Source organism: Pholcus phalangioides, unplaced genomic scaffold, assembly GCF_987345545.1.
Source record: "Pholcus phalangioides strain wild (caught in Gottingen) unplaced genomic scaffold, Ppha-v1.0 ptg000039l_1, whole genome shotgun sequence".
Lineage (NCBI taxonomy): Eukaryota > Metazoa > Arthropoda > Arachnida > Araneae > Pholcidae > Pholcus > Pholcus phalangioides.
The window spans coordinates 4965863-4992900 of record NW_028301625.1 but is presented as its reverse complement, the minus strand read 5'-3'; the positions used below and the strand labels follow the sequence as shown (position 1 = coordinate 4992900).

At 36.9% G+C, this 27038-nt stretch overlaps 1 protein-coding gene across 1 annotated transcript in view; it reads left to right on the top strand.

Annotated features, from left to right (window-relative positions):
* Positions 1–27038, top strand: part of LOC149065478 (uncharacterized) — a 140629-nt gene that overhangs the window by 33176 nt on the left and 80415 nt on the right. The window contains exons 4-5 of the mRNA XM_089253951.1: positions 13857–13962; positions 24588–24681. Of these exons, the coding sequence (XP_089110077.1) occupies positions 13857–13962; positions 24588–24681 (200 nt within the window). The remainder of the gene's footprint in view (positions 1–13856; positions 13963–24587; positions 24682–27038) is intronic.

Genomic DNA, 27038 nt, shown 5'->3' with positions numbered 1-27038 from the left:
AAAAATGATGCAAACTTTTTTCTCATTTGTTTAACTGCTAAATACGACGTCATGAAAATGTTCATCTTTTCTTGTCTCTGCAGAGACACCAAAAATAGTTCGATTTCACGCTTGTTGAGTATATCCTTTCACGCTGGATGTTGGAAATGTAAACATTGAAGAGCTGCCAGTGTATGAAGGTCTAAACTAATTCCTTATTCTGGAGCGAATGGCAACGCGAATGGCAACTCGTGCGATGTTTGACATAAACCGGAACGGAAAAAAAAATAATTACAATTTAACTTGATTAATTCGATTGATTTAAGTCCAAAGTCCCTGGAAAAAAGTTAGTTATTCAATTAATCTATTCTGGATCTGCAAAATGACTACAAATTGCAATTTAATCATCAACATTCACATAGGATAACAATTATCGATTATTAAAATTTTATCATCAGTTACGAAACTGTTTCCCGAATTTTAATAATTTATAAATATATATAATTGATCTTAGCTGCTACACTATTCCACTATTCTGGAATCAGCATCACTGTAGAATTTCTTGATCACGTTCAAAGCCTGATTTACGAAAACATTTCATGATCAAATCCGTTACGAAACTCTTTTTCAAATTTTGTTTATCATTCTTATGCTATCAAGGAGAGAAATAAACGTTCATTAATCTAATGCAATCTGAACTTTCCGATGCTTTTTATGCTCCTAATGGCGACAAAAAGATTCAGATTTTGAATGTTATGCTTTGATCTATAGGTTGAATAGCATAATCGGTATTAAGTGGTACACAGTCTCGATGCACTTCAGCTGAACAATGTCTTTAAAAATTTCATTAATCTTTAAAAATTTATTGTCTAACAACTTGATTGAGAAAAGAAAAGCACCTTCTTGTAGAATTTTTCCAACCCCTAAATCTATTCATTCAGAAATCTTTTTTTTTCCTCCAACTTCGAATTATCCAAGAAATTCGAAATAAAGTTCGAATTAAACACGAAATTTTAACATTAAATTAGATAGAAAACTCAATTCGTAAAAGTTCGAATTATCCAAAATTCGAATTAACCAAGTTCTATTGTATTTGCATGCTTTTCTTCCCATTCTGGTCCTTAGGCCGGTATTACACTATAAAAGTTTGATAAAATCCATTTTATAAAACTTGAAAAATCTAACCAATAAGGTTATTGGTTACATTCTAAAAAATGCAACCGTTGACCTTATTGGCTGCATTTTTCAAGTTTTATAATAGGACTTTTATCAAACTTTTATAATGTAATACCGGCCTTAGACACCACAAAAGTTGCCTTTCATGTCAAATACCTATCATATATTTAATAACAATTTCAAATACCATAATTAAACTCTCAAAGAATCTGCTGATTCCAACATATATTTTTGTTTGTTCCCAAGGAAATGAAAAATATCTTGTTATGATTATGGCTATATATCCATAAAAAAAGATAAGAGAAGACATAATCCTCTCATTTTCTAAAAAAAAGGGGGGAGGTAAAAGAAACCGTCTTCATACCAGGTGATTAAAAACCCATCAAACACATCAAGCCCAAGTTGTGTTGTGCTGTGTTTTATCCAATGTAAATCAATGCGTTTGTTGACATTACACAAAAACTTTTATAATCTTGGTAATTCGAAAGTCGTATCATCTTCCACTACCATAAAATCCAGAGACCATAAAAGATACATTGATATGTTTTATGTCTCTGTGCATACAAAATCCATGTTATACACAACATATGTTGTGAGGACCAACAGCGAACAGTCTTTATCCGATAGTATATACATACATAAGTTTAATTCAGTGTCCTCCTTATACTAATATTCTATTTTTGTATTCAGAGAAAAACATATCTTTTATGATCTTGGGATCTATAAGACCTTCGCATTACCGCGGTTGTAAGGGTCATTGTGTGTTGTATTTGTTCCGAGTGACGATAGTACGAACGTCCGTCCATTTCGAAGACGTCGTCACTAGTACATGTCTGGCTTGAGATATTAGCCTCGTTAAATGCCGATTCAAAGTCGATACTCGGGAAACACTTTTCCTCCTTCCTGCCTTTGTTGTTTGCTTTGGCTGAAATTTATGTAAAGCATTTTCTTAACCGAGACGTATGAAGTAGTATATGTCCCTTCCTCTTATTTGTTTTCGTCTCGTCTCCGGACTATTATTTTGTGGTCTTTTGTTTTGCGACGAATCAAAACTGTGGTGAAATCAAAAAGTGGTACGTGTATGTAAGTCGTGGATACTGTACTGTGGTCTCTTTCTGTGTGTGTGTTTGATTGCTGCTAAAAAATTGCTGTTATGGATAGTTCAAGAGAGGCTGGGGATTTTGAGGTGTTTATTGATGCACCGGAGATGGTGGAATTCGTCGATGAAGGTGAGTTAATTTTCCTCTTGTTGATAACATGGCCGTAGTGAGCGAGGGTGACCTAAGGCGTCCGCCCCTTCCTCCCCGAAATGTTAGGAAATGGCTAATACATATGGAACAGCATAGTTAAGTCTATTTTTCAAAATAACAGTTGTTCCTCCTCCGAAGGAAATTTCTGGTACGGCCCCGGCTGATTATCTCACTATTGTCTATAACAGCGTTTCTCAACCTATGGTCCGCGACGATGGCATAGGTGGTCCGCAGGCAGAATAGACAATTTTATTCTAACTGAATGAAAAATTGTTGTAATTTGTATTACTAATAGCCATATGGGTTTAAATAAAAATTGCGCCTTTTCATACCTTCGGGATTTACCATACCTCATCAAGGAAAGATCGGGGAATTGCGATCCTAAATACGGGATATCACTGACTGTACGAAGCACTGATTTGCCAAAAGATGAACTTTATGGCAAATTTGCTAATTTCTGCAAAAATGGATGCAGGGAAAATAAAGGGCTGCTGCAAATCACAGTAAAAATATATATATTTGACGAGAAAAAAAAATCCAAATTAATTGATGACCATATTCCATTGAGAAAAATAAGGGGAATTGGGATCTTAAATACGGTAAAATACTGGACGTCGCCAATTGTCATCAGAAACGTTGCCGTAAGTCGGCAAAATCCCTAAAAATTAAGGGGAAAAACTTTGTACCTGACAAATACGTAAGATGAATATTTTTATTTATAGTCATAATTACTATGATAACTATAATATGATTACTATAATAATTATGAAAACGTTGTTTATTCAAGATTTTTGTAAACATTAAAAAGTTAAATAAGCATCGCTGAAGATTCGGAACAACTGAAAATACCAAATGTCCCGTAATACAGAATACAATTGGTCCGTCAAATTGTTTCAGATATTTTACTGGTCCTTGGGTTCAGAAAGGTTCAGAAACGCTGGTCTGTAATAAGCTCAGTTGAAAAAAGAAGTTATCACAACACTTCTATGAGAACAGAACTTCTGGAGGTTTTGATTAAATTAATAGACCAATATACGTATATAACAAGTCCAAACGCGACACTTTGATTCTGTTATGTTCGGTTCAACCCCTTAACGTACAGGGACGAGATATCTCGTCCGAATGATACGGGAATGTATTCCATGTAATGTATTGTATGTATTTTCCATGGAAGAAACGCATTCACTTTCTTTTCTCTCGAGACTTCATTTTGGTAACCCTGTAAATGAAAAAAAAATGTTTTTTGCTTTTCCTTAGCAATAACTTTTTTTTCTGTTCTTCCTCGTTATGATTTAACGAATAAAAAAAAATAGCATTACATTCATAGAGGAAGGGTGGCTGGAAGAGAGAGAGGGAGAAATAATGGAATACGTGTTCCTCTCATCTTTTCTCCTTTCATTTTCTATATGTTAACAATATACCTCTTTTTGAGATTAATCGCCGATAGTTCAACTACACATTGTCCGAATTCGTTGCCAAAAGTTTGTACGTAAAGGGGTTAAAAATTTTAGTTACTGTGCTGAGCAGTGTTGATCAACACGAACTGTCAACTAGCTGTCTTACTAGATGAACGTAATGTTTCTTAAGGTGTGAATGGATTTCATGGATGCACCTGATTGACGCATACACACCCATCGACATAAAATGCTTCTTAAAATATGTTCGAACACTTCAATAAACTTCATCAAGTCCATCATGAATATCCTCGACTAATATCAACTGATGTCGATTTTTGTTTATCCGAAAAGAACTTGCATAAGGTCTTATTAGAAATAGTTGCGATGGTTTTTTTTTTTGAAGTACGAAGAAGAACCACTTGAAAAACCAGGTGCAACAGCAAGATCATCAATCAGATTGATGAGTGAACAATTCAGCCTTTTATTTGTTGATGAAAGTCTTGGAAAGTTAGGAAAGATATCATAAGCTGTCAATGTTCTTTATTATTGCACGATTTCCCATGTTAGCTTCATGTAAATAGCTCTATTTGAAATGCATGGCTTGTTGAATCCCGCCACTACATTTGTTGTTGATGTTATTCTTCCTGTTGTTTTTTTTCCTTCCTCGTGCTCATACGATATGCATGACTGTCTGCTGTCAGAAAATACTTTTCTTCTGAAATCTTACTATGGTGTGTAAAATACGGCATTCATTCACTCGAGCCTTGATGTGCTTTGACACATATCACGAATAGCTTCCTGTGTAACTTTGAATGGACAAATGAATACCCCACACTTACGTAGATATCGTAAAAATGTAATCTGCCGTTACCCAACTCTACTTTTTTTCAGGAGAGAGCTGTTTCCCCAAATATAGGCCAGTCGAAATGAAACCAGAAATTGTGATGGTAAATCATCTCTACGGCTTTTATTATAAATTCATTGCATGTTTACGGCGTGACGTTGAATCTCTCTGTCTCTCGTGCTTGATGGATGTTGCATTGTATTCGTCATTACTTCACCAATATGCCGATAGAAATCACTGAACTACTTTTTTACGAATACCATTTAATGTATCTATCATCGAACAGCATTATTGATTGAAAAATAATTAAATCGAAGATCAGTACATTTCTCCTTGGTTTTGATGGATTGTGCTTAAACTGGATTTTCATTTACTTCCTGTAACATCATTTTAGGCTTGAACTTGTGGGGTTTTTTTTTTTTTGCAACTGTTACGTCAATGTCCAAGTTGTTACAGAATTGTCAATCCAAAAGTTCGATGCATTCACCTGTGGATGCTCGCATATCTTTATTTTGAATCTCGTGCTTTTTGATCCGTGCGAACTAACCTGTTTTTTGGTACGCCACGAGTAAGTTGGACATCATTGTAATATTCGTCAAATTATGGGTCAACTGACTTATAGAAGAGAGTTTCGTTAGTAGCCGTGGACCTCTGTACGTCACTGTAACACACCAAAATTGAACCATCTGGTTATATCAGTTTCTAACACGTGGGTTTTCAGACCCTTAGGAATCCACTGTAATGAAATTAACAACATAATTGACACACGCAGCCGCAGACTTACGTGAATCATTGAAGTTCCTCCAAATATAAATCGAAGATGCCTTGGTTAGATGCCAACTACTACTTTCATAAAAAATATATAAATGCACGTATTGAAGTATGACGGAGATTGAGGCGCGTTCCTGAGGATGCGCATGTGTACATGAAATGGATATCAAAAGAATTTCCAACATCTTTCATGTCCCAAACATACTTTATACGTATACTGAAATGTCTTTCGAGTATATATAGATCCCAAAAGAAAAACATTTGGAATAAATGATTGTCGCCCACGCGGTATCGGCTGCGCTATTGAATGGGAAAACAGTATATAAAGAGGAAAAGAAGTGGCAGCACATTGTAGTCATTCAAAAGAATAGCCCCCGAAACGATTTTGCCTGTTGGAACAGCAAGAGACGTACGTAGATGGCCACTGGTACGGCTAGTGGCTTCCTAATATCGATCTCTTTTTGGTATAGCCACTCCACCGCTGTTCCAACCACCACCAGCCCTAGTTTTGTATCGATCGGCTTTTAGCTTGGAAAAACGCCTGCGTTTGTGTATTGCTGTAGTATATGAGGTGCTTGCGCTTCTCTCGCTCTCTTTATTGCTAAGTTCCCTCTCTCATACACACATGACAAGCCCTTCTGCTGCCTCACAACGTTGGGCAAAAGGTGGGGTATCTAGCGTTGGGATACGATTATACGTTTCACGTGCGAGCATTCGTCTGCCATACCGTCTCGACTGGCGGGAAATACAGACGATTCGGTAGCTACTTTGGCTTTCTCATCATCGAGTCGATCCATGAGAATGAGTCTTGAAGATTGATGTTTACGACTCTTGATTTATCTCTCTATTCTTCCATAAAAATTTTCAACTAGTTTTAGCTTGAAGTTTCAGGGTAATTTTTTTTGTTAATGACGTTCCGTAAAATGGGGTTTTCTTTGCTTCAGTTTCTAGTTTCAGACAAATGCAAGCAAATACACCTTCATATTTGCTAAAAACCTTGGATCTTTTTTATTAACTATTACTATTACGAAACCTGAGCTTAATAATGAACTTCTGGCATTTATTTTGAAAAAAATTATACTTTGTTTGAGGCAAAGTATACCATAGGGTAGTGTTTCTCAAAGTGTGCGTCGCGGCTCTTAGGGGCGTTACTAACGTTGATCAGGGGCGTCGCAGTGAGCTGTTCATATTAATATGGGCCTGTTCAATGCCATGGAGTGGTTCTTTCGAGACTATTCTAGAGAGCCGCGGATAAACAATGACAATGGAAAAAAGGGGTTGCGGGTGACAGTAGTTTGAGAATTACTGTCACAGGGCCATTTTACATTTCCCTCCTCCTCCCTCTTCCAAATCAATGAAATTCTCATGGAACAGTTCTATGAAGCAATATTCATTGTAACTACGTAATTACGTTCACAAAAAAAAAAGTTGCATTTTCACAAGGTGAGAAGAAAACTACTGTAAACCAGTGTTTCTTGATCTTTTTTCGGCCATGCCCCCCCTCCCCCTGAAACATATTTTTCCTCGCGGGCCCTTGTCTTACCCAGGGTATTTCATTTGGGAGTGAGACCCTTTATGATCTTATTATTGGTATGAATATTGGTTTGATTTTTTTTCAGCAAATTTATAGCGCAGAAATTTTTTTTACATATAAGGTCGATATCGGGACCCTTAGGCTAAAGTCTAGTGAAGTTCCCTCTTGGTCTCGGCTCTATTCAGGGCCTTCTCAATATCATGGACCCTCTAAGCAGCTCTAAACTATATACGCTGAAAATCTTAATATTTAAAAAAGAAAATTCAAGTAAAATGCACATAATAAAATTAATATAATTTTTTTCTTATAATTTAAATGACGCTAAACGTCATGCTCCATTCATTGCAGCATGGGCAAATGAATGGAGCATGACGTTTAGCGTTAATACGTGCATGGTCGCTCATTTTGGTTCGAACAACCCACGGTTCTCTTACGAGTTGAATGGTGTCACTATCCCGGATGCAACTAGGGTCACCGATTTGGGAATTCTCATTGACGAGCGGCTTAGGTTTTCTGAACATTGTCCAGCGGTGGTCAAAAAAGCGAATAGAATGCTTGGTCTCATTTTCAAAAAGGTCTCTCCGCGTTCTCCTAAAGTCATTCTTCCGCTTTTTCGAGGCTTAGTTCGTCCTGGACTGGAGTATGCTGTAAGGTTTTGGAGACCTTACCTACAGCGGGACATAGATTTGGTTGAAGGGGTGCAGAGAAGAGCTACGCGTGTCCTTATGGGCACACGGGGCTTGAGTTATCAAGACTTATCTATTTCAGTTTCAAGAGAGGAATTCCTGTAAGCTTCGGACCGCTCGGGCTTGAGTTATGAAGAGAGACTTCATTTTTTGAATATGTTTACATTGGATGAACGCAGGTGTCGAGGAGATATGATCGAAGTGTTCAAAATTTTCAACGGGATGGATAGGATGGACCATGAACTTTTAGTACATCGCCAATCGACTGCTTTTACAAGGGGACACCAGTATCGATTGGTGAGGGACAATGCAAGGTTATGGTGTCGCAGGGAATTTTTCCCTAATAGGGTTGTTAATAAGTGGAATAGCTTACCCCCGGAGGTAGTAAATTGTAACACAATTGATACGTTTAAAAAGAAATACGATAGACATGTTAGGGTAAATCGAGAAGTTATCCGTACTTATAATAAGGCAACCATAAGTATTCTTATGGGCATTGTATAATATTTCTTCATGTATATATATTGTTTGTAATTGCATTTTTAATTGGGTTGCTGTATTTTTGAAATATATGACATCCATATTTTTATGGGCATCTTTTTCTTAGCCACCTCGTTCGGCATTTTGCCTGTTGTGGCGTCGTTTTTGTATTTGTATTAATTCAAGTTTTTGCTTCATGATAGCATGAAAACTATAAAAAAATTATTACGATATTTATATGAGTAAAAGTCTTCAACATAAAGAAATTAAATTATCTACTTGGTGCAATTTAGGAACATGAAGAACTTTCTTTTTTTCGTCTTTTTTAGTAGGTCAATGCCTCCAATAATGTCTTTCATTAATAATAAAAGTATATCTTTTTATGGTAGCCACTTCCAAGACTTCAGCAATTACGCCATTGCAGTTATGGATGATAACCATCGTTAAAACTTTCATTGACACCTTTATGCTTAATGCGCTCGCATCCAATTATCATAAATGCTCTCGTTGGTTTGTTAATAACTTGTGGCACTTGAGAAACGATGATATCTATTATCTTCATCCTCCTACTCTTTCTCTTGAAGACATTTCTATCTATAGGTTTTTCATGTTTTTTTCGTCAGACGAGTTATTTGTGGTATTTTTACATTTACGAAAAGTTTTGCTTTTCCTGTATGTTTGTTGGGGTCAAAATCTGTTGCAAAATTATGATGTCCAACATGGTATAATATAAGGCACGCTTTTTTCTTGCAGCTGTTTTGTGAGATAACTTACTATTTCTGGTCGTTTTTTGTGTAATCAGCATATCCGATCTTTATTTTAGATTTTTGTCCCGAACTATCGGTGTAACAGTAATCGTTGTAATCATTTCAAAAATTATCAAATACTCATCTCTAAAAATGAGTGAAGTTACTATATAGTATATTATAAACAGAGTGTCCACTACTATGGTTGTCCAATTGCTAATTCCTTAACCGTTAGTCTTAGGGGAAAACTTTCAATCACAAAAAATGTTACAAATGTTGTCGAACATCATCCCAGAAGCCATTCAAATCAAAAAAATAAAATATTCCTTAAAATATTACGAAATTCAGTTTTTTTCATACTATCCCTGAACCTACAAACAGTACTTTGTAAAATTTTAGTTTTAAGTCTTGTCACGTGAGAAACAAAGCAATTTCCATTCTTTTATGACTAAAACTGACAGAGCTACATATTATAGCTACTAAAAGTTGTCAAATTATCCATCAGGAGCACCCTAACAATTCCTAATGTTGTGTCACTGAATAAAATTAAAATAAAAACATTTTGGTTAACACACACGTGAATTTTTAAACCGTCCTTTATAGTTTAGCTAAAATATAAGTTATATTTTCTGTCTTCTCTTATTTTTTGCCGCTTTTTTGACAAGGAATTTGCCTAAAATTTTAAAAGCTTCATAGTTCAGTTATTCTTGGTTGTAAAAAATTACTTTTTTTTATTGGTTCACGCCTCTTGTTCTCATACCTGAGAAATATTTTTTTTCCAAGTATGACTCGTAGATATAAGGAATGTAAAAAAGTCGAATTTCGTGGTTTTTTAAAAATATGTTTTCGACTTAAATGTCTTCTGGATGATGTTTGAAATATTTGAAACATTTCTTGTAATTGGAAGTAACCCTTAAAGCTTACAGTTAAGGAATTAGCTATTACACCACGATAAAAGAGAGGACCCTGAATACTACAGTGAAGTTATTACTACTACGCCCTATCTTCAGAGCGATCCAATTAGCCCCTAATTCTTTAAAAATATAGTCTTCCATGTTATTAACTGATGGAAGAAAATCCACTCAAATTCTACAGAAAATTTTAATAAAGAAGATACGATATAAACATTTGATATAGCATGAAAAAAAAAAAAAAATATATATATATATATATAACGATCTCCTCACCGAATGGCTGCTAGTCATTTACTTAAAATGAAATGATGACGTTAATGACGTCATCATTATTATAATAAAGTGATAGTGCAATGTCATTTATGAATTGGAAGTAAAATAATTTATTATTCTTATAGGAGTTTCTTTAATACGTTTTCTCAATTATGGAGCAAAGTAACCCGGGTTTACGGTGTATCTTTTTTGGGATTTTTCTCATTTACCATTAATCACGTAACTACTTCAAGACACGCGTTGGATTGTAGATTCCTAAACGCTTTTTCAAATAAGAAAGGAACAAAGAAAGGACATCTTTGTGTTTTCGCGTCAAGCCATGGAATCAGAACAAGCTCAAGCTCGTCCCAAACTTGAACAAACAAACAACCAGAAGAAAAGCAGTGAGAAGACATCGTTCAGTTTTGTTGGCAAATGTGTTTTCTGAACGAGCAGCTTCAAAACTGATCGGCGCTGGAGCGTTAAGACTCCAGAATTTTAAGAAAAAAAATGGAAGAGGTTCCTTTCTCCCGTCTTGAAAAGAAGAAAGAAGCCAAAGGACAACAAGGAATATATCTCAACCGTTGAATGATACTGAGAGATGAGCTTGCCGAAAAGCAGCACACTCTTCTTACACATGAATCTTTTGCCAACCAACCTCTAGAAGAAGGTCGTTGTCCTTGAAGAATCTTTTCACACGTAAAAATATACATTCGTTTCTCAATTCTAGCAAACTCTTGAATCGATTCTATCTCTCTTATGATATCTCTCGAAAAGTATTTTCATATTTGATAGCATCAAGAAATATCATATATCTCCAAACATTTCAATGTATGAATATAGAATGATCGGAATATAGCCGTAATAGCTAATTTCGTCAAGGGGATGTAACTTTGAGATGAATGTGTCGAAAGCTTATGACATCACTTCGGGTGATTCGAAATTTCAACATTAAACACACCAAACTGTATATAAGTTGTTGTTTATTCCAGGGATGCCAAAAGAATCGCAGTTTGCTAAGGTGTTTTTTCCACTGAAATTTCAAATCACATGAAGTGACGTTCGTAGACGTTCGACGCGACTATCGCAGGATAAACACATTTAGTCCAAAAAAATCGGCATGATCAAAGATTTCTTGCTTTCCTATTGCAAGACAGTCACAAACACAGTAGAGAACAAAATTCACACAGCGGCGCTTTTACCATTGTTTAGATCAGTTTTTTCTAAAGTGGGCAATATCGCCTCCTGGGGGCGATGGAATTGTTGGTCCAGGCGAGTCGAAACTACGGGTATAACATAGGATCCCCTATGGGTTCGCTTGAGTTGGGGGCGATGAGAGAAAAAAAATTTTGAAGAAGGGGGCGATGTAGAACAAAAACTTTATGAAAACTATGGTTTAGATCAGTGGCTCCAATTAGGGGTGCCTGGACCCCCCAGGGGTCCACAGCCACTTTATATTGGGGGTCCATGGCCCAATTGCAGAATTATAAAAAAAATTTAATGCTAAGTTTAAATAAATAGTATAAATAAATTACCGTACTTTATAAAGAAAAGTTTCAGTTAAATTTGCGCGCAAAAGCACCACTACAACGTTGGTAGACTGAAGAACTAATATTGTTATGATTTCACAAAAAGTTGTACTTGTGGTGTCATCTCTCGATAGTAGTATGAAACGTTTTTTTACTTCGTGTGCAGTCCAGTAGATGGCATTGCTATTGCATCACCAGTACTGGATAGAATGTCCTCCATTGTTCGAAAACATTGACAGACATCAAGATTTCCGGGGGGGGGGGGGGAGATCCACGACTAAAAGTGTTTGGGAACCGCCAGTTTAGACTTTTTCGGTGTCATGAAATATATTTTCACAATATGCGTTCACTGTTTTTCGAATAATATGACTATTTTTGATTTGATTATAAAGCAGTCAATTCTGATCGCCATGTCTATGGAATCTGGAAATGATCATCAAAAGGTAAATGAATGAAAATAAATATCTATCTTGGACATGAATCCTAGATTGATCATGATTGATTAAAATTCCTAATTAAGTTTTCTTACTTTGAAAATTGTACCCACTGAGTGCCGAAAGGAACATTATCGGCCGTATTCACCGACAGAGTTTAACCTACAATCGCAGGTTAAAGGATTGGAGATCGACACGGATTGGTTAAAATCCTCAATTTAACCAAAATCTGTTTCAATCTTCAATTCTTTCACCTGCGATTGTAGTTTAAACTGTGTTGGTGAATATACGGCCGTAAGACATTCAAACATTACTGCGGTAGATTTCATCGTTTAATAATTTAGTTAAGGCAAAGTAGAGAAAATGACTTATCTACCACTACCCTCTCTGAGTCATGAAGTGGACCACTAGGCCAAGATTTTTGGTGGGGCTCTACTTTTATGTAGCCTCCTATAATGAGAGAGATTTTCTTGTAAATTTTTTAGTGTAAAACAGTCGAAAAAGGTCAATCGGCTCTGGGCTGGAGCCCTATCAGCGTGACCCTTGTGAGGGCAATGCTTCTAGTAGGTAGGCCCATTGCCATGTTAGAAAAATGTCAATTTGTCGACTATATTATCAAACAGATCCATATGATGTATATATTGTACTTGAATATTACTTGTCATTATAAATTTATTTTTTTAAAAACTTGGAACTTTTATGCATTTGTTGGTTATAGTGATTTTTTTTAGTTAGTAGTTGATCTTTTGAACGGTTGTATATCCTATGTTATATTTCTTGTTATTCTGGCTACAATACGTGTAACACCAAAAGATGACTTTCGTTGGTATATTTAAATGAAAAAAAATCCTAATGCTAATCTAAATCCTAAATACATTATTAAAACATTACATACATTATTGCTGCAGATACATTATGTAGATCGGGCTTTTGTTCATTCTGTGGCCTGAATGTGAACGCTTACTGCATTATTTTCTGAAAGTTTTGAGGAATTGGAGAATTTGATCATATTTTTAGAAAATGGTCAACGTCTTATTTCTTATATGGTATTTTGGACATCCAAACTCGAATATTATAGACCCCTAGTTCACTTCTTTACACAGGGTGTCCCATGATGACATTAAGATTAAGACGGCTGAATGAATGAACGCCAGAACTTTGCCACTGGACTTATCCCGTTGCCGAGATATCTTCCAGTCCAGCTTCGTCCAGAACACTTTATTTTGTGTCAAAAAAAACGTACAAAATTTTTACAACATATTTTCCCCGGACAATTGGGTACTGTCGCGATTAACAAATTTTGTGGTGATTTCAGACGAGATGGGGTTGGGAGTTGGAGAAAATTCTGGATTTTGTTAAGACGGATGAATGTACACATATTAGGATGGAGGTATATTTTAAAAGCAATTGGAATAGCCATCTCATCTGTTATCTGACACTTGTCATATTATCTACATAGAATTAAAAAAAAAACGAAATGAAAATTTTTTTTTATTGTGAAATATAAAATATCCATCGCATCGAGTTATCTCGCTTAACACATTATTGGTGAGCAAATGGGTTTGATAATTTGCGGACTAGAAGCCAGACATTGAGACGGCTATGATCTTCAACAGTGATATTCATAATCATCATTTTTGGACTTGTTTATTAGTATAATTAGCCTTTATCGATGTTCAAAGCGAATAAATTTTCAAAATAAGAGATAAAAGTTCTATGCATAAATCAGATATATACGGCATACATTGAAAATACTCTCAAATTTTGATTTTGATCTTTTCAGAACTTCAAATGTATTAGAAATTACTTCCGTAATTTACACTAATATCTCATCTTTATATATGAATTTTTTTGCTATTTACAGACAGGGTGTCACTAGATGCTTATCAACAACAGCCGGTTGTTTCGACGGGGCCTCCAACTCCTCTTTGCACGTTCCTCACCACCCAGTTGCCAGGGAATTCTGCCAGGTCAGAGGCTACTAAAATAGTTGGAATTATTTTTTTATACTTGTGTTTTCCCACTTTTGAATACGTATTTTTCTCATTTAAAATGTATGTTTGTAATGTATAAATATTTAGACTCGTGATTCACGTGTTTGTGGTTAACAAGACTATATATACGAAGGTTTCTCATTCGGTTCCTCACGAGCTATGAAACCACAGACCTTTAGAAATGTTTTGTAGGAGTCCCCTTTTTTATGTCAGGAAAGTACTTTTATAGGAAAAATAAGGTTCGCAGTGTAATGGTGATGTATTCGGGGCGTAATCCGATCGTTGGACGCAAGTAGGTTGATCCTCCTGTATTACGATTGTACCACTGATAATATGCTTGAGATGCCAAATGTGAGAATAAATAAATCAAATAGTACGTGCAATAACTACTCGTGGTTAGAATACAATAGCCGGTACATATCTCATTGGGAACAGATCGAAGGGTTAGATTTTCAGGGTGATACCGCCCTATTTAAATCCATGTAGACAGGAAAGGATTGTAAAATGACAGATGTGTATATGTAAACGTGCATTGCAGCATATTTTTATTAGCATCAGGTAGAGCAAGGGTGCTCAACCTTTAACCTTTTGGCCACTTCATTGATTTGAAAACGTGTCGCAGGTTACTTAAGTTGATCACTTAATTGATAATCAGTTGAAATTCTACCAATCTACTCGTAGGTATGTCATACTTATGAATTCGTCTTATTAACGCATAATTACAACATTACAGACAGGCCTTATTCTAGTCCTGATGGAGTCCCCCAGTCAGGATATTTAGCGAGTACATATTCATTATGCTCATTTTGAGTTGACAATGTGTCAAATTGCCGGATGGGTGCTCTTCTATTGATGATGGATGATGGTGCTCGTGATTCGTAACAGAAAAGAGACTACTACTGTAGGTTATTGAGCAATATCAAACTTCTCCACTTTTCACATCAGACATTGGAAAAAATCTCTCAGCACCGTTTTTTAGCCCATTCCATTTTATGTTGCTTATCATGTATATCTTCGTTGTTTCTGTCATGTAATTATCGTCTTTTCTTATCAATTCTGTCAATATCGACATTTTATAAGGAAATGACGTTGACGAAAATACTTTCACTGTAAAAAATCGTTCAGCATGATAAGTATCGTCATATTTTAGATGGTCTTGTAAGAAAGGCGTCGTTCGATATTGTTTTTTGTTTGTTTCACATGTCATTGCATGCAGATTTTTTAAAATAAATACAGGGTGTCCCCTAAATTCGTAAATAGTTTAAAAATTTATAAAAATTTAAGGAATTGGTACATTTGAATGTGGTTTGCGAAAACGTTATTCTCACAAAGGAGGATTTTTTTTTTGGTACAATAAAAATAGAGAGTGCTGCACGAAGCAAATCACTGGAAATATGCAAATCGGGAGTCCTATAAAATGCAGGGTGTATGATTAGCAGCTCATTCCTCAATTTCCCTGTTACCGGCGCTTACATTTGGTTTTCATTGTAATGTTGACATTTGTTTATAAAGCACTATTGGTGAAGTTGTTTATCTCGGTCACGAATCGCCGGCTGAAGCTTTACGAATTCGGACGCAGAGAAAATTGAAGATAGGCCAAGGTCCAATCACTTCTTTCCAGCGCCCTCTAGTGACAACAATTTGGACTAATTTTCCCCCTGTAAATAAAAAAAAAACCCCCTCTTTGGTGAGAATAACTTTCTCGCAAACCTCATTCAAATATATCAATTCCTTCAGTTTTTATGAATATTTAAACTATTTATTAATTTATGGGACTCCCTGTATACCAAGACCCAGATTAAAAAAAAACCTAGATTTCGTAACTTTTCCAGAATTTTTTTTTACGTAAATTGTTTCTATGTATGATGTGTGTGTGACAACATTTGAGGAACTTCTTTTTTTTTGTAATTGAAAGTTACCTTTAGAGGACTGAGCTTCGATAAGAGTATATAACTTCATAGAATTTAAAGTTGGGGCTTTTTCAACCTGTTAAAGTTGAAATTTAATTCGTAGTCGATTGTGTAAAACAAATCTTCGAACACTCTAGTAACCGGACAACATTTTGATTTTATTCAAAGATTAATGTGTGGTGTATAGGACTACCTTACTCCGTTACAATTATACTCTGCAATCTTCTGGAAATACTTTTAGTCAGTTTCTTGACAATACAGTGGATTCCGCTTATAACGTTTTTCGAAAAATGGACAACGTAAAACGTTGTAGGCGGGAAAACGCTTCAAACGGGAAATCTTAAATGAGAATTACTGTAGTTAGAGTTGAAAGCGGGAAAACGTTCAAAGTGGGATTGACTGTATTTCAAAAGAATTTTCGGACATTTGTCCTTCACCACGGAAACTATTTGTCACAGAAGGTCCGGGCCCACTACATAGTACAGGAACAGTGTTAAGTAACGCGAAAATGTCCAGACCATTCAGATGTTTCGGCATTCATGATCCATTCACAGGAACCACTGCTTCAAGTAATTGTAATATTTTATTTTATACATTTCATCTGGTATGTCCGGACACTTTTTTAATATAGGACAGATTTGCACAACCTCCGGCCCGCGGCCTAAATGTGGTCCAAAAGATTCTATCAGAAAAGTGTTCCAGTAGAAAAAAGTGTCAATACAAATTATACCATAGTTTCCCTAACTTTTTGTTCCATCGCCCCCTTCTTCAGAATTTTTTTTTCTCTCATCGCTCCCCGACTCAAGCGAACCCATAGGATCCTATGTTATACTCGTAGCTTTTATCGCCCACCAAGGGATGATGTTGCCCAACTTGAAACAGTGCACTGTACGATAAACGCCTAGGCTGACCATATTTTTTTCACCAAAATACGGGAAATCGGGATCCATACTGGATATCGCCAATTATCGCAAAAAATTTTCAAGTGCAAGTAAAGTTTTCAATTACAGCCAAAAGAAATTGTCTAAGGCAAGTAAAAAGTCACCAACTACCACCGTAAAAAATGTCAGAGGCAAGTAAGTGACGTTTACCAATTACAGACAAAGAAATTGTGAGAAGCAAGAGAAGTTGCCAATTACAGCCAAAAAAATTGTCTGGGGTTATTAAAATCGTCAATTTCAGTCGAACAAATTATCAGAGGCGAGTTAAGTTGCCAGTTACAGCCAGAAGAAATTGCCAAAGGCAAGTAAAGTTGCCAGTTACAGCCAAAAAAAGAAATTATCAGAAGCATCGATTTATGTCGTGAAAATAAACTTAATATTTTTGTTTTTAAAAATTCAAAAAAGCCTCGTTGAAAATAGGGGGGGGGGACATTTTATGAAAAGTTGGGACGACGAAAATTACTGGAATGTCCCGTAAAATTAAAGGTCATAAATAGTCACCCCATATATACAAATTTCTTTCCCGCGACCGGCAGAATTATAGCAAACTGGCCCGCAAACTGAAAAGGCAGTGCACCCCGGATATAGGGTATTTTAATTCCATTTCATGGCCTCTAACATTTTGCCATTTGGTAAGGCTACTACTATTTAATCGCACATGCACCTCGTACACATTCCTCTACGGAATTTCTAACGAATCAGCACATGCCGGAACGAGCGTTCTGAGTGTATGTGTGGCCCTAACGTATTTATGTTATCGAGTTGCTCTTGTTTCGTGTTCGTGCTGCCATCTGTCTTCCATTTTTCTGCAGTAAAAATGGAAATGCTTGAATTTTTTCATGTTATGTCAGTATCGTGTTGTATGTCTGCTTCCTCTCTGCGGAGAGACTTTTTCAAACGGGAGACCGGCTGGCATTCGTGCCTCAAAGCTGGAAAAACTCGGTAAGGCTGCATCCTTTGCACTTGCGAACGTCCGGTCTAGGAGTGACGTTTAATTAATGATATTGATTTTATCAAATATTGATAACAAATCCAAACTTTATCGAAGCCATATGCAGCAGCTGCTTATTAGCTTGATCGGGGGTTTCTTTCTGGCGTACGAAACTAATTCGATGCATGTAGGGCCGAACCTAATCATTTTGTGGTTCGGTACAGAAGCTGTTTTGCGGCCCCACTGTAACTACATATGCAGACGCCAGGGTCGTAGCGTGCCTCCTCGGGGCTCCGTGGCATACATTTTCTTGGGGGGTGTGCTTTAAAAGAGAACAAAAATTATGCAAAATAAATGTACATTATTTGTGAGGCCTCATTCAGCTCGTTGCCCCAGCCTAGTTACGGCCCTGGCAGACGCCCCTTTCACACAAGGGATGAGTCAGAGATTTACCCTAGAGGCTCCGAAAAATTAGCTTTTTAAATTTTTGTTCTATAATATTACTGTATCTACTTATCAAGTAAGGTAGGTGCATAGAGGGGCTTCATGTTAACGAGACTAAAATGCAAAAAAAAAAGGAGATGGGTCAGTTGCACTTTAAGGTAGGCGTGGCTACCGAATTGCACTGCTTCACTCTTGTTATCTATGTCCGAATTGCACTGGATCCCTCTCCCTCCCACTTTCCTGCTGATACCGATTGTTGATAGATAACTTTTCTCCCCTCATTATTTCTCCTTCACACTTTACCTATGCTTGATACAGGCAGTGGCATATAGTCACTGGCGTGAAAATTCAGATAGTTGTAATTAACTTAATTAATTATCCAATAATTAATTGTTATAAAAATTTCAAACTTAAAATATTGACCCTCTAAATTGCAAAATTGATTTATTGAAAAAAAATGCACACGGGTAGCAATGCAACAAACGTAAAATTACTGTATACGTCGACTTTTAGTGATTAACTCGTTTTTTCATAATAAATGAAATTTTGAAATTGAGATTCTTTCTTCAAAAAGTCTAGCTGCATATCATCACCTACATTCAAGTGGTTTGTGGTGACTGTTTTCACAAGCAAAAGTGATGAAAACCCCATTTCGCAAAGGAGTAGTGAATGGTAGCGACTAGTAGAAGTGTTTGCAAAGCTCTCTTCCCTAGCTTTGGAGATGGTTCCAACCGAGCACACGGAAATAGTTCTAAAAAAGAGTTTCGTAATTCGATTTAAATACGTGTGCTGGCTTTCTGGCATTTCAATGAAATAACTTTTTATTAAATTACTATCATTCATTATAAGTTTAAAAACAAATAGATCTGAAGTCGCTGACAGAAAAAGAAACTTTGAAAAGCATCTGAAAATTGCATATAGAGGTGTATTCAATTTAATTTTAGGCCCTACTTGAGCTCAGCGATCGATCCTATATACACTCATGTCCATAAATTAAGGATAATTCAGAATCACACGGAAATCGAAATCTAAAGTAAAAATTTCACCTGTAGAATTATCACACATCTGCAAGAATGATATGCAAATTTCAGGAAGCCACCAGATGATGCCGATAGTACGTCACAATGACGAGAGTGTAAGAGGGGGCTATATAAGGAATTGTGGCAAAGAAGTAAAATTGTTCACAAGAGTTCTGTAAGGCGCTCAGTGCCATAAGCGAATAGTTATGACACAGAGGACACATGTGGATGATTTTTTTACGTGGTAGAATTATCGGCCGCCTGGAATGTGGGCGTACTCAGATGGAAGTATCCGAGGAACTTGGAATTGCCCAAAGTGTCATCTCTAGGCTTTGGCAACGATTCCAAGATAACGGAAATGTCAGTAGACGTTACAGTACAGGTCGCCCCCGAGTTACAACGCCGAATGAAGACCGATATTTGGCAGTAACTGCCAAAAGAAGCAGACGGAGCACAGCATCCGACCTGTCTCGTCAGCTATCTGCAGCCACGGGTACCACAGTTTCAAGGCAAACCGTGTACAGACATTTGGGAGATATTGGTCTATATGCTCGCAGGCCTGTCAGATGTGTTCCGCTCACGGCAACTCACTGTCGGCAGCGATTAGCCTGGAGTAGAGAACATGCAATGTGGACATTGTCACAGTGGGCTTGTGTGATGCTTTCCGACGAGTCCAGGTTTAGCTTGCAGTCTGATTCACGTCAGACTTTCATATGGAGAACGCCAGGTACCCGTTACCACCAAGACAACATCATTGAACGACACCGTTACGGTGGTGCAGCATTGCTCGTTTGGGGTGGAATTATACTGGGTTCCAGAACAGATCTGCATGTTCAAACCATGAAAGCCCAAATTTATCGGGACATCATTCTGGAACAACATGTACGTTTGTTTAGGGGTGCCATGGGCGCAGAATTTGTGTTTATGGATGACAACGCCCGTCCTCACCGAGCAAACATCGTAAACGAATGCCTTGAATCTGAGGATATAACCCGTATGGAATGGCCAGAATTCTCCCCTGACTTGAATCCGATAGAGCATGTGTGGGACATGCTTGGCCGACGAGTTGCAGCCCGTCAACCACCTCCTACATGTGTACCGGAACTTCGGAGAGCATTGCTTGCTGAGTGGAGTGATCTTTCCCAAGATCAGATCGATAATTTGATACTCAGCATGCCTAGGCGTTGTACGGACTGTATTTCATCGCATGGGAGACATACAATGTATTAACCATTACCAACCATGTAATAGTAAGTTTTTGTAAAGGAGATATTTTTTACAATTGCTCCAGGGAGCAAAAATCGTAGTTTTTATGAATGGTATCATACATACACCATCGTTTTTGTTCTTTATCTTTTGTTTAATAAATGGGCTTCATGAATAAGTAACGTTTGTTTTGTTTCTGAACCTTTATTTGCCGGAGCTGGCATTATCCTTAATTTATGGACATGAGTGTATTTTTAATTTTTGAACCATAACTTTTCCTTAGGCCGGTGTTACACTATAAAAGTATTATAAAACTTCATAAATGCAACCAATAACTTTATCGACTGCATTTGCTTGAATGCAACTAATAAGCTTATCGGGTGCATTTTTAAAGTTTTATAAAAGAACTATTATAAAACTTTTATAATGTAATCCCGACCTCAGTTTTTCTTTTAGAGTAGAGGCCACTGTAAAAAAATTATTTTGGTTTCCTGTAAAAATATAAAACCATGGGTCTTACTGAGCATGTCCATGTCTCCAGATTAAAGATAACAATATAATATGTCTATGCATGCCCCCCCCCCCCACAAGGGTGGTCTGACAAGAGCGGCTCCAAAGCTCTTGAAGAGAGAGATATTGCTACTGCTAGCATATTTTCAATTGAAAAAAATACACACATCAACGCAGAAATTTAATTAATTTGAGTTAATTTTTTTAATTTGTTACTATGGCCAATTTTAAGGGTAAAACATACATTTTTCTTTTATTTTACTGTTATCTATAGACAGATAAAAACTTGCTAAGCAAAGTTGAATAGTTGTTACCCCCAGTTTTGCTTCTTATTCCCTCAATGCGTTGGGATTTTATAGATCTCTGAGCAAGTAAAATTTCAGCAGCTCTCAAAGAATCAACTTTTTCTAGATAAAAAAAAGTATTGCAATTATATAGCCGCATTTTTTGTAATGAAATGGCACTAAAAGATGTATTTTTTTTTTAATATTTAAAAAAAAAATTGAGAAAATAAAAGACTGGTGTGAAGTTTTTTGACCATGTATTTGCCATGCATATTCAGATATGCAGTATAGCCTGTCACTTTGGACACCTTCCTATATTAGACAGTTTTTTGAAAAGAACCCCCCCCCCCCTTTTAATCCTATATCAAAGCATATCCACAATACTCTATATCATAGTTACCCAACCTTTTTCTTTCCTATCGCCACCCTCTTCAGAAATTTTTTTCTCCCATCGCAATTTAACCCGTAGGATCCTATGTTATATCCTATGCCTCAACCGCCTCCCTGGAATATTTCATTGCCCACGTTGGGAACCACTGCCCTATATCTTGGACACCTTTCTATCTTGGACATAGGATACCCTGTGGGTTCCCTTAACTTGGACAGGTGTAGTTCATTGTCTGCTGATTATCTGCTTAAGAGTTGAATACTTAACACTGTATATGAAAATGTTGTTGGGAGGGTTGGTTTCCCCCACCTCTTAGGCAGTGCAGTCTTAACCAACACCAGCTATAGTAGATGTGTGCTATAGCTGGTGTTGTCTTAACGCATGGACCACAAGAGAATGGGGAGGGGCCTCACATAAATGAGCACGGGATGGAATTTTGGAGAATTTTCGAGAATACCGATGCCAGGTAGGACCTCAGAAAAATCACTTGGCCCCGGGGGCCATGATGCTCTTAAGACGGCGCTGCTGTCAGGAAGATTTAAAAACAGATTTATTGAAACAACTTCATTGTTGACCTACTAAATAAGGTGTAGCAGTCAGATTATGGTGTTTTTCTTGCACCTGTAAATCCCTTTATTTCTTGGGCTTTTTTTTCTCTCTGCATTTCAAACTGTTATTCAGTCCTCAAACTGTTTAGATCAATAGTTTCCGTATGTGAAGTATCATTGTAGACTTCCTGCAAGTGTGAAAATAAATTTTAACTTTGCACTATGCGTAAACGAAAGTTAGTGGAGTCGACCGTTGAAAAAGAAATTATTGATTAATTTAATGGACATATTTAATTACTTCATTTAAATTTCTTAATTTGAAGATATTGTAATTAATTTAAGAAGTATTTTGTACTCAATTTATTTTCTAACATCTATTCAAAAGGTTTATACTTGTAAGTATAGTTAGTTTTTGTCATATTCTCTACTAGTTAAAACCTTTTTAATGAAATGCCGTAAAATATTTCTTTGTTCCTGTATATCTTGGACACTTCTATAACTCTGACAGATTTTAATGGAACCGTAGGTTCCACTTAGGGGCAGGTTTTACTGTACATTGGACCGAAAAATTATTAACCATGTTAATGCCACATATATCAGACATTGTGGGGGGGGGGGGGGCTCTCACTAGAGCCTTGATTGCTCGAAATATGTATAAGAGAAGGTTTTGTTCATATTATGTCTCAGAGAAAGTAGATAAGGGAAGAAGAGGACTTTGGAATGGCGTGCGAGTTGCGTTTCTTCGTGTGTTGTCATTTTTTATTTTTCACAAAGAAAGCTTATATATGTATGCATGTAATGAGTCAGCTACAGTGTATGTATGTTGCATTTGCTTCCTTAAGAGAAGAAAAAGGAAAGACAATGGATCGTTCGCATCGTTGCTTTTGGTGACGTCACTTTGTTCCTTTTCTCTTGTCTGCCTTGTTGCGATTTTTATATTTTCCATAGTTTCGGTTAATAGATGTCCTCGGCAGTGTAACAGGCAGAATAAAGTTATTTTAATAATGGCATTATTTCCAAAGTAACACGTGTCCTAAGAAAGAATATACACCGACCTAAACTGACCGTTTCTCAATGTACCATTCAAAGTTGTTTGATCGGATCAGTTAATAAGTTTTATTCTGTAATCTATAGGGCTTGAATAAAAAAACAATAAACAACAAACAAAAAACGGCCGCAAACAATTTCGGACTGTTGTTGTTGAGCAATTTTAGGTGTACAATCCCTTTTCTCCGATGGAGAAATGTTCCGATATTATTAGCCTTGTGTGGGACTGAGTTGAAAAAAAAGTGTGAGGCGAGTGTTGGGGCAAAACAACAGCCCAAGTTGAAAATTAAAACTTTCGCTTAATTTTAATTCCTTCTCAATACCGGCGCTCGAGTACCGTATACGGAAGAGCTAAAAGATCATTCCAATTATAGACAGGAATTAATGCTGGTGTTTTGTCACTTACGTCATTTCTATCGTGAATTTCAGAAGGGATGGCTGGAATCACGAAATGGTGGACATGAATGCTTCCGGAGCTCAAAGACTGTACCGTGGAGTGTTTTCCAACAAGACGTATGGCCCCAGATCGAGAAACCTTTGAACAGTTGAGGTACCCTCAGACTCCTTGCATGCCCTGTATATGGCATGCCGCTGAAAAGGGACCCGTTTCGCACTTCCTTACCACTCACCAACTCCGGTCATATATCGCCATACGGCAATTTCCAACCAGGAAAGTTAGGGGGAATAAAGGCATCATCTATCGGTGGTCGCCCCAGGCTCGGTAGGTAAAGAACTTATTTCTGATGTTCTTCCCTGGATTGGAACCCCCTGAGCCTTGACGACAACCTTTATCGGGGAAGATGAGCATTTTACAACTGCTCCGCTCGGGCGCCATTGACGCTGGTGCAATCGCTCAAATGTTTTTGTATCTGGTACGCGTCTTGTGTAGGGAAAACACTCTACGCCACAGTCTTTGGGATCTCAATGCATTCCTATCCACAACACCATACACGAAATATATGTCCTCCCTTTTCTGATTTGTGGAATCAGCCATCCCTTTTTTTACAATTCGCGATAGAAATGACGATAAGTGACAGAATATGTGCTCAATGACATCGCGTTTAGCGCAAACGTTTCACTGCTATATAGAGAAAGTGAGATCATGATGGAAATTTTAGTATTAGGATTTCTGTAGAAAAATTACTTTTAGAAAAAAATGTGTCAGAAAAATCATCATCTCCCTCCCTTTCGTCACACAACTTACGTTATTTCAAGTTTCTTTGTTTGAGGGCAATAAAATAATTATGTGTATACATAAACAAATACCATTAAAAAGACATAAAGTATAAAATTGCTGTGAAACTGTGAAATTTCTTTCACTAAAATTTCGTTATTTTGCAGTTTAACAATTATATTTTACGTATTATTTTTAGATCATTTGATCAACTTGTGTTGGAGCAGCATCGACAAAATGTTCCGGGAATAGCATATTCATCTTCAAATGCCAGCTACAGAAACATGCACCAGGTAAATTTTTTAAAACTTTTTTTTTGTAATGTGTAGAGCCCAGATAAAATATGCAAATGCATATTTTGGCCTTTCTTAGCATTAATACATATAAATGCATAAAATCAAAGAATTTTCAGGATAAGTGCATATTTTTGAAGGTGTATTTAAGCTCACTCAATTTTTTTTACAATTTTTCAAATAAATGTTGTTCATAATATTTTCATAACATTGTTTTTTTTTCCCCGCAGGTGAAATTTGGTAAATTAATACATATTTATAAATTATTTTACGAATATTAACCGTTTTATTGTAAGGCTATTTTTAGAGATATCTCAAAGTGTTACATTTTTTTTAGAAATAGTGTCGAAATTCTTTTGTTATTGGTATTTTCATTATTGAGCAACTGCAACAAACTGAAAATTAAAAAATGCCTGAATAAGTTATTTTCATATGCGGTATATACACTGCTGGCCACCGTAAATGCAACACCCTGAAGGAAGCATGCAAATAATATGAAATTTACAACATGCATTAGCGGAGGTGAGATATGCAAATGATTAGAATTTCAGCGCAGACGCACATCACGTGCGCCACTTCAAAGCGCTATTTAAGGCTTGGAGATTTCGACGATTTGAAGTACGGAAATTGTGTTTTTCTTGTGGTTTTTTCAAAAAAAACGATCAATTATGCCTCGTAGAAAACAGCGATCATCTTTTGATCAAGTATCCGAGTTCCACAGAGGAAGGATAGTGGCCTACCGAGATTGTGGATTATCTTTCAGGGAAATCGGTAGTCGTGTTGGACGAAACCAAACAACTGTAATGCGGATATGTGATCGTTGGATGCAGGAGGGTACGACGGACCGACGTGTTCGATCGCATCCACCTCAGTGCACCACTTCACGTGATGACAGGCGTATTGTGCGTATGGCAGTGACGGATCGCTCAGCCACATCACGAACCATAGCACAGCACATTCAGTCTGTACCGCATCATCCAGTGTCTGCGCGTACCATTCGACGCCGTTTACAGCAGAGTGGTCTGTCCGCAAGACGTCCATTGCTTCGTCTACCCTTGACGCAGAACCACAGACGTCTCCGCCGCCAATGGTGCAATGAAAGAAGGATGTGGACGGCACAATGGAATGAAATTGTCTTTACTGACGAGTCACGCTTCTGTCTGCAACACCACGATGGTCGGATTCGAGTCTGGAGACACCGTGGAGAGAGGATGCTGAACAGCTGCGTTATGCACCGCCACACTGGTCCTGCACCGGGTATTATGGTATGGGGCGGTATTGGATATCACTCTCGCACTCCTCTAGTACGCATTGCCGGTACTTTAAAAAGCCAGCGCTACATCTCCGAGGTGTTGGAGCCAGTTGTCCTTCCTTACCTTCAGGGCTTGCCCACAGCCATATTTCAACAGGATAATGCGCGACCACACGTGGCACGCATTGTCCAAAGGTTCTTCGTCAATCGCCAGATTGAATTGCTTCCCTGGCCAGCTCGCTCTCCGGATCTTTCGCCGATAGAAAACATGTGGTCCATGGTTGCTCAACGATTGACCCAGATTACATCCCCAGCTGCCACACCAGATCAACTTTGGCAACGCGTGGAAGCTGCTTGGTCTGCTGTACCCCAAGAACACATCCAAAGTCTCTTTGAATCAATGCCGAGGCGTGTGGCAGCGGTGATCTCCAACAATGGCGGCTACTCTGGCTACTGATTTTAGCAGGAACCACACTTCACAGAAGTCTATAAATTTAATCATTTGATGCTTGGTCAACATGTTATCTACAAAATAAATATTGTTGCGATATCTCTTGTCTTTCTTGGTGTTGCAATTTGGGTGGCCAGCAGTGTATATATATATGAGGGGACATTTTTTTGTAAATGAATACATATGTACTAAGAAATAAAAAATATGCATTTTAAAAACACATCTGCTTTTTTTTGCATGGTGATTTTTTAATGCATATTTTCTAATTTTTTATACATATTTCAGAATTTGACTTTTTCAAGATTTCTAGTGCATATTCTGGAGTGTTTAATGCATATTTTGGCATTTCAAGTGCACATTTTGGTATTTCATGTGCACATTTTGGTATTTCAACTGCACATTTTGATATTTTAAGTAATAATTATTTAATTAAGTATATTTATTTATATATATTTAATAATTATTATTATTTAAGTAATAATAATTATTTAGTGCTTATTTTTGCATTTTTAAGTGCATATTTGCATATTTTTAAGTGCATATTTTGCCACTTTTTAGTGCATATTTTGCCACTTTTTAGTGCATATTTTGCCACTTTTTAGTGCATATAATCCGGGCTGTAGTAATTTGCTTTACAATCTCCTATAAAGAATG